Here is a 9,020-nt window from a genome sequence, read left to right on the forward strand (position 1 = left end):
ACCAACTAATACAAGGTCAAACAGCAGATGCTTACCATGTACAATTTGCCTTAGCTCAACTCCATGCTCAAAATAACTGCAAACATTGTGCTATATTGTGTAGTTTACTTTGGTGCTAAAACCTTAGCACTTGTTGTAGGAATAGAATTCAAGATATCCTCTTCTGCCCAAACGCAGGCTTTTCTTATAATAAGAGGCCTATCTCAAGTGGCGTAACTAGGGCTATTATGTCCGGGGGGCACTCGGGGGTGCACACTTTTTTTCAAGGGGAACCAAGTGACAATGAGCTGTAGCAGAGGTTGTTCGTGGATTTCAAATGGGGTGGGGCACGGGGGGGCACCGGCATTCGTGGGGGGGGGGGGACATGCCACACGCAATCACGCCACTGCTTATCTCTCTGCATGTTTGTTACCGACAACAATTTCCACCAATTGCAGTTGGGTTAACTAGTCCAACGCCAGCCACCATCGATGGGCAACTTGTTAGACTCTGCACAGGAATAATTTGACAAGACCCTGAATTATTCTGCAAATGCCGACAACGTTTTAAACTGTTACCGACAGTGGGCCTGAGCACAGTGTTTGAAAAATCAGCCACTGCCCGGCAACTCTGTAAGTAAATAAAAACAAACGTGAGCGCGGGGAGAGATGTATTGGAAATCTTACAATTTACGACGTCCGTACAATAGACGTCACGGCGGAAAAATCTCACGGAACGCGCTTGCAAGCCACCTCATGCCAACACACCCACTGCTTCGTCCTTAAAATGCCAAAAAAAGTTTAAACGGTACGAAAATGTGTTCACTTGGACGGAAAAGAAATGACAAGACAGGCTTCATGTATGCATGTGCAGAGGCTGCCGTGCCTCAATGAATTGTTGGCTTACCATTCCTCTGAAATATGACTTCTTTCAAATCAGATTATTAGACTGAATGTAACCCCTGAAGAGAATGCTGCCGATTCAAGCAGGTGAGTGCGTGTGTGTGTGTCGGGGGAGGGGAATACGCGACTTGGCATGCATGACCTTAGTCGCCGTTACTAGAGGCTGGGGACTTACTCTTGAAGGTCACGTTGACAAAAGCTCGGGCGCTTTCTCGAAAGCCAGCCACTTACACGAAATTACGCATCACTTACCACATACCAAACGAACCCAATCCTGTAAATAACGTGCGTTTTCAATTCACACACTGTATACTGGTAGTTTGGTTTAGACAAGGAGTTTAGCTATATCCTACACTGTTACAAGAGATATGTTCACAGTCCTCGATCTAAACCCACGTATTTATTTCTTGTTTGCCCAATGGCAGACAGTACTACATATTTTTGCCCCTTGTTTTGCCGCAGAACCACAGCTTTGATACTTCATCCAACATTTGACTATAGAGAAAAAGTTCATTCCCCTCAAATAAAAAAAACGCCATCTCGATAATGATGAAGGACAACGCACCGACAGGATGTCAGAAACAAATCTTGCCTCGTCACACCACGGTCAGACTGACGAAGACATGAAATCCTAAATCGACAAAGCAGCTGCAGGACACGATACGTCGGTACGGTATGAGCCAGGTAGGATCACATGGCATGACGTAACGGGTTCGTTGCCTGGCAACCACAGATCAATGGTTTCAAGCCGTACTTTTTTCCAGGGAAGCTGTGCCGTGGTGTGACGGTTGGTAGTCGCACTAAAGCAGAATGGCGCTTGAATGGTTTGAGGAAAGCAACAAATAATCCCTTTCGATCAGATTCATAGTCGGTCCTAAGGTCTCTTTCGAGAGAGATAAATGATTTTAATCTTTCACTCATAATGAAAACTGAACGTAATCTTTAAACGAGAAATTGTCATACTATATAGTTCGATTGATATTTATGACTAAAGATGATGAAGTTCATACACTATTATAGATCTCTTGCAAGTATAAAGACAGCTAAGCAGATTGCCAAAACAGTAAACAAACTTATAAAATGAATCAAAACCTTTTGACTTCTTTCGAGTTCACTGTATTTTTTTCAAGAACAAATCACTAAAAGAACCCGAATGATTGATATCTGCCGTCCGTTTCCTCGAGGACATTAAATATATCAACTTTCCAGCATTCAATCATCAATCAAGAAACATAAAGCCAATATGATCACATCTGTGTATTAACAGACATGCGGCACCGTAACTTAAAATTGAATCTTCCGAGAAGAAGCACCCGCTGTGTGTTGTTATTCCCCACTCCTTAATTATTTAATTCCTTAATTCCTTTATACATCCCACCTCAACAAGATTTTTATGCTATTGTTACCGTTTAACAGTCTGGGAAGGCATCAGATGGGGAGTATAATTTTTCATACGTCCTCGGGCAACGGTATCCATTGACGACGGCACGAATTTGTGAACAACACGGAACACGCCCTTTAAAGCGGGCGTGAACTTTGACGTTTAACTTCATTATTCGTCTTATCAGCTGAGTGATAACAGAAGATGGCCACGGAATACAGGCACGACAGCCCGAAGTTTATTTAAGGTGCGGGCCCTCATGGTGAGTCAACGCGGGAGTCACGGCAGACGATTCACCGTCAGCACAAGTTGAACCGACGCCAATTGAACCAACTGGTTTCCAAATTGACCTCTATCAACAGTAAACTACGCCCTAAATAACCCCCTACTCTATCGTTTCGATGCTTACAATGAATGAGTCTTTTGCAATTTCCGATCAAATGCTCAAACTGAAAAACTTGTACAAAGTAGATAAAAAGTGATATTTGGAAAACCCCTTTGACACAAGGTAAAGGATAAAAAAAAATGAACACATTCATCTGCATTAGACCAAAACAATAAAGCTGCCCACTAGCACGTACTGTTTGTTATTATTCTGAATATTTCTGTAGGAAAAGGTCCAAGAGGGCGTTACACGAGCATAACGTCATGACTGATGAACCCTCTACGGAAACCATTTATCCCACACTGTGTAGCTGAAAAAAGACGAGTCAAAAATGTCCACACTGATTAAGAAAAAGCACGACCTTTGCTGTATATCGGTCAAACCAGCCGCGTTAAACGTTAAGTTCCTATCAAAACTCGCCGAATCTTTTCCGATTATGTAAACTTCCTTTAATGCAGTCGGTTATGTACGCAAATTATGCCACCACATACACAAATACAGCACTTAAATTCAATCTGTTTGGTGTGAGCTGACTTCACGTTGTATGACATTCGATATAAATTGTAACAAATGTCCAGATAGTTCATGAGGATTAAGAACAAAATTTGTTGTTGGTAATTCTGCTCAAAGTATGCTTGATAGAATTCCAGCACTTAGTGCCAAAGTTGCCTTGGTACCAGTCTAATAAACACCTCGTACTGGTACCTGTCACTGGTCACTGCAAGTGCACATACAAACCACACAGCGAAACTGACCTTGGGCACGAGAAAAGCCACTTTGACTTGGCTTTGGACCGGGTTTATGAATGTACTGACTTCCTGGATCGATTGACAACGACCCCAGGCTTGTGAGGTCAGTTTGTGTCCCATACGAGCTCTCAGTACAAGTCCAGAAAAGAAAAACGATTATATGCTAGAAAACCTCTGAGAAACACAACAAACCACCATGAAAAGAAAATAAGATAAAATTTGTGCAAAGTGACACTTTAATAAGAGTTGGCCCTAATCAGAAAAGCATTACCACAGGTCTGGAATCACATGGGACGTGTGACACAGCCCTGACGCCATTGGCCGCCCCGTTTTGGTGCTGCCATGGAAAAGGTTCAGGCCTACATTTTCTTGACAGTGATGTACTTTAATTAAAAGGAAGAAAAAAATTAACGTCCTTACCCATTCAAGACAGAAGTATCAGTCCCACTTTTCATACTCTCGCCCAGCATCGGCTTTCTTTTCAATATTTTTTCTTTAAATGCCCCGTCAGCGAGGTTCAAACTTAACGCTGAAATGCCAGAATTATTTTTAGACCGGAATCGGCATACAGTAATACTGTGCAGCCGTTATGCCCCCGTGAACTCACTGTAGTCTAACACTGACGGTGTGTGCCGGCGCCAATCTCTGACAAACTGTCATTGAAAATGTTCACAGTGAGTGTATTTGTCGCTACAGATATGTACACGTGGCAGACTGCGATGGAGTGAATACAATGCGCGACACAAACAGACATTTATCAGTCGAGACCGAAACCAAACTTGTCAAAGGCTTGGCGCGTTTGCGCAGCGCTAGTCTATTCCGTCGTGGTAATCCTTAATTTTTCCCGAAACTATCTGAAAATGCACACCTAGGACTTGAAAGATGTTTTCACGCACTGCACAAGGGTTGGAAACCGCGGATGACGTCATCACGGCTGCGAACTCAGAATACGACTCCATATTGTAAGGAAACAAGACATTCCCAGGAGTTGAGTCATGGCTAAGAAAAGATTCCCGCCTGCAGGAATTGTCTGTATACCAAGTTACCAAGGCTCTGTCAGAAACCATATCGAAGCCGCCATTCTCCGGGCGTGCGGAAAGAAAGACACGTATCTCACCTACTCTGCGGACCCGAACAATAAGTAAGCAAACAAATCACGAACCGTAAATCTTCAAGGGAACTTACCGTACCAAATTCGGTGCATTTGCATCAAAACGAACGGCCGCTGAAATAACGCGAAAGAATCTCGCCGAGAGCCTTTTATAAGAAGAACAGAAGCGAGATGAAAACTGTTTCCCACAACTTTTCACATAATGATGAAGTAACCCCACAGGCACACGCTAAGTAGGTTAAGACACGCCCATTTCGGCCGATTTAAAAAAGGGCGCAAAGTGTTATACAGGTACACAGCGCCGCGCCCTTGTACCGTTCAACAACTTTGCTTATAAAGGTGGGCGTGGTGTATACCCCGACGGGAAGGGGGATACAAAATACTCAAAATTAAACCCAATGGACAGTACTGACTGCTGCCTCTAGATCTTTTTGCATGTATCCCAAAATGTCTAAAAGAATCCCTAGTGATGTACCTTCTTAAGGGTTCCCCCCGTTATGACATTTCAGGTCTGTTCAGATTCGAACTGAGTATGGAAACCGTCTCGCCAAGATTTCTTTGACAGCCTTTCTTTTTCACTACATATTGAGGCATGTCATGGTGGCCTTTTATGAGACCAAAACGGGTCACTAACCACAAAATATTAAACCCTAACCACTGTCAACCTCCAGCCATGATGCAGATGATTTAATGGAAACAATCTCGACTAGACACATCTGGACTTAAGCTTTCTCTCTTCGTCCACAAAATGATATATGATTGAGAGCTTTTATCTTTTCTCGCCAGTAATCAACATCTACGATCTCTGGATACCAAATTTTGGGCATGTTGTGTAACGGGTAAAAAAAATGAAGAACTCGCTGCGCCATTATCAAGGATGTTCCATAACTGTGGGATGTGGGGTAGGATGGATAAAGACGGCATTAGAAGGAGTGGTGGCAGAAAACTGAACAAAAGACATACAGCGCAAACGCAAGTCGTACCATTCATTTTTGAAAATGTCTCAAATTATTCACTGTAAACCCGGTAATTGTCGTTTTAGATTAGGAGGGAAACGCTGTAATGGTTGGCGGTCGGGCGTGGGATTATAAACTGAATGGTCCCCACGAAAGTAGGTTCGACGAAAGTACGACTATAATGGCAATTTTACAATATTTATGATTAACCTTTCAAAAGTGGAACTCGACAATTGGTATCTTGAGACTTCAACCAACGCCGTGTGCAGGCATCATTATGGCATCAAAATTTTTGATAATGTGTGATAAAAACAGTATCCGTCCAAATGGCTTGGACGTGAGTAATTACTAATGTTAATTAAGTACTAACATTTTAACAAATGTAAGGTTGTACGTGGCACGCATGTCATCGCACGGGGGAATAAGGTCATGGTTTTTTCTATCAACACCACAATCTAATGGATTTAAATCATAGCTGAATTTCTGCACGCCACGGACAGCTTGCTGCGGGTTTTTAAGGCGTATATAATTAATTATTAAACGTTGTTGTATTAGCAGGGTCGTGTCACAACAGACAGATTTATATCCCCGAACATGCACAAAAAGCGTATATATTCCTGTCATCAGTGCATAGGGCGAAGACCACGGTCAGCTCACTAGGCCTATTCCTGTTCTGGTAGCGTGCGCACTGTCGACGCTGATCACTTATATCAATGGGCGCCCAGCCGTTTGTCACCCGTACATGCTTTCGGAATCGGAGCAATTTATTTCGCGGTGGATGAAAAAAGGAATCAATCTGAAATTGCTGATGCGGGTGAAAAGAAACAAGGGGCATGTGTGTGTATATGCTGCGCCGACACAAATAGATAATTCACGCTTTATAAACTACGCTAATGGATTGTTGACTGGGCAAAAGATGGTAACGATAGCCTGCAGAACCTTGACCAGTACATTAGGCCCATCACGCATGTACTATGTATGTTGACCTGGATTCTTGCAGATAACCAATGCACTTTGCCGTGAGAGGCAAGTGAGGGCTGTTGTGGGTACCCACACAATTCAGAGTCAGTTCACAGTGAGAATAAAGGTACTACGAACAGTGGCGTAACTACGGAGGAGGGGGTACATCCCCCAGCGAAAACCCGTGCCCCCCGGATGCCCACCCCCCCCATTTGAAATCTATGAACAACCTCTGCTCCTAGTTCTATGCTCTGCTACAGCTCATTGTCTTGTGGTGCCCCCTTGAAAAAAATGTGTGCACCCCCGGATGCCCCCCGGACATAGTTACGCCACTGACGACGAGTCCACTGTTGAGGTCATACTAGAGAGTCTAATGATATACATATACATGTACATGTACACTATAGTAAAACAATTCCATGATGCCGCCCAGTGACCTTGTAAGCGGGACGCTGCACAACGGTGCTATGGTTGGGGTTTTCATGCATGGCTGCGCTTCAACACAAAGGACTGCTAACCAGTCTAAAATATGCGTGTTATAACACAACAAAGAAGGCTTAACTGCACCACGTATCGAGACGAGTAAACCGCACAACGACGCGGTTACTGTGTGACGAATCCTTCCAGGATGTGTATAACGATCGCGCAGTGAAAGCAGATGGAACACGATTGCGAGCATTCACGGCACATGAAACAAGTTTTTTACAGATCTTCTGAACAAAGTTGAAGTAACATCAAGATAACGTGAGACGAATTCCTAATTTTAGAGATAAAAAACTATTTGAAGATCGACGAGGTAGGCCTATGGCAAACTATAAAACTGCGAAATTCAAAGAAACACGCAAGGGAGAAACATTGACTTTGCAAAAAGATCAATGTCAAGCGTTTAGCCTTCAAAGCGAAGTAGCCTTGGGCACCTCACGTCCTGAGGGTCAAAATGAGAAATGGAACGGCAGAGTTGGCTTGTAAAAAACGGCTAAGTAAAAAGGGATTAAGACGATGACTTGCGTTGGGGGCGTGTGTGGACGAGCTGGTATTTCGAGTGACTGCTGGGGGATTATGTTAGCAACATTGTGCATCATGTTCTTGGGGTTTATGGGCCTCGGGTACATGTAGGTCACCCTGATGGATTTCGCAAGATTCTCATATTTCAGTGTCGGTATTTATAAATGGGTCGCATATGGGGGGGGGGATAAGGTGGAAACTTGATTGGCTTGAAATTAGATGGGTGAAACTGATCCTAGGGAACGAAAGGTGTGAAGCCAAGGGTTTGGGACCGTCACAGTCTAATGTTTTCATTTATGGTCTTATTATATTAGTGGGATTTGAATGTTTGGTGTGAAAGGATTTTGATGGATGGATGCAGGCCGAGTAATTGTGGGCAAAAGGGCGGGGTTTGAAAATGTAGGGGTGTTGAGATGGTGTGTGACTATTGTGACTGTCTACACACACGTACTTAAGGCCACTACTTAAAATGATGAAACGATCTCGTCTCGATACATGCATATCCTTGTCATTCCGGTTAGGTTAGTGAGGGTAGGCTTCTTCAAGGTGAAATCCAATAAAAATGGGTTTTTTTTATTTTAAGGATCTAAATGCACCTGGATATGAAAGTAAAAGAAAACAAGTAACAACAGAGAGTCGCGTTCTGTTAAATTAACTTCCTAAGGATTGATCAAGGTCACAAGGAAAAATTATCACGCCTCAGTCGTAGCGTAGGCCTTGGGCCTACACAATTCGTACGAGCTACGATGTCCAAAAAGTAGCGTTGCCGACGGTAACGCTGCGAACTGGATTCACAGAACATTGCCAGGAGTCAGGACACGATAAAGCCAAATCCGAAATGAACAACCTTCACCGTTTCACCTTGGGTCCGACTGCACAGCCCGAATCCCTCCCACGCCATGACAATGCAGACTAGTTCCGCAAGGGGCGTATATGAGACATTATGGCCCGATTCAAGCACCGCATAGGCCTACTTAATCCTAATTTTCCACAGCCTTGAACTATTTCTGGATGAGCATAGGCCCAAAAACCAACAAACTGAAAGGCCTAATGAAGAAATGAATGAAATTCAATTCTTTATAAACACACCTCATCGTGACATTTAGAATCGGTTCCGGGTAGTTTTCCCTCTTCATTCGGCTCTTTCTTGGGCAAACTCATATCGCCAGATGGTGATAGAACAACCATCGAGTTGGTTTCTCCGGCACTCGAAAGGTCCGTAGGTCTGAAATCAAAACGAAACTGTTGATAGGAATCGAAATGAACTTATTTTGAGTCACTAGGTGGGCTAATTAATTTGCGTTTTCCGCCGGCAGGTAAGCTCTTGGCAGCATGCACTCTGAAACATTTTAACAGAATTGATTTGGGCTGAACAACGAAACATCGTCAGCGTCCAACACGGTTAATAACAAATCGGGGAGGTATTCGGTCAACTTACGTCGAGATAGTGTCGGGACCCGGTGAGACATCCCTGGTGGAATGGTTGGCCCTCCCTGCGGTAGCCTGAGGCCCAAGCAGGCTACCCTGCGTCTCCTTGGGAACATAAGATGTCATGGTTTCACAATATGAAACCGAGGGCGAAGTTTCATCGG

The 9,020-nt window shown here is 43.7% G+C and overlaps 1 protein-coding gene across 2 annotated transcripts in view; it reads right to left on the reverse strand.

Annotated features, from left to right (window-relative positions):
• Positions 1-9,003, reverse strand: part of LOC110981018 (uncharacterized) — a 45,654-nt gene extending 36,651 nt beyond the window's left edge. The window contains exons 1-2 of one of the 2 annotated variants that reach the window (XM_022238155.2): positions 8,867-9,003; positions 8,518-8,653 (exon numbers count right to left, since the gene is read on the reverse strand). In XM_022238155.2, coding sequence (XP_022093847.2) covers positions 8,518-8,653; positions 8,867-8,982 — 252 coding nt within the window. In that variant the 5' untranslated portion in view covers positions 8,983-9,003. Of the gene's footprint in view, positions 1-3,816; positions 4,111-8,517; positions 8,654-8,866 lie in introns of those variants that run through there. The other variant, XM_022238161.2, reaches the window with a different exon arrangement.
• Positions 9,004-9,020: the final 17 nt, after the last annotated feature.

The sequence above is a fragment of the Acanthaster planci genome, linkage group LG14 (assembly GCF_054643075.1).
Source record: "Acanthaster planci isolate LZ-2023a linkage group LG14, COTS_SCS, whole genome shotgun sequence".
Classification (NCBI taxonomy): domain Eukaryota; kingdom Metazoa; phylum Echinodermata; class Asteroidea; order Valvatida; family Acanthasteridae; genus Acanthaster; species Acanthaster planci.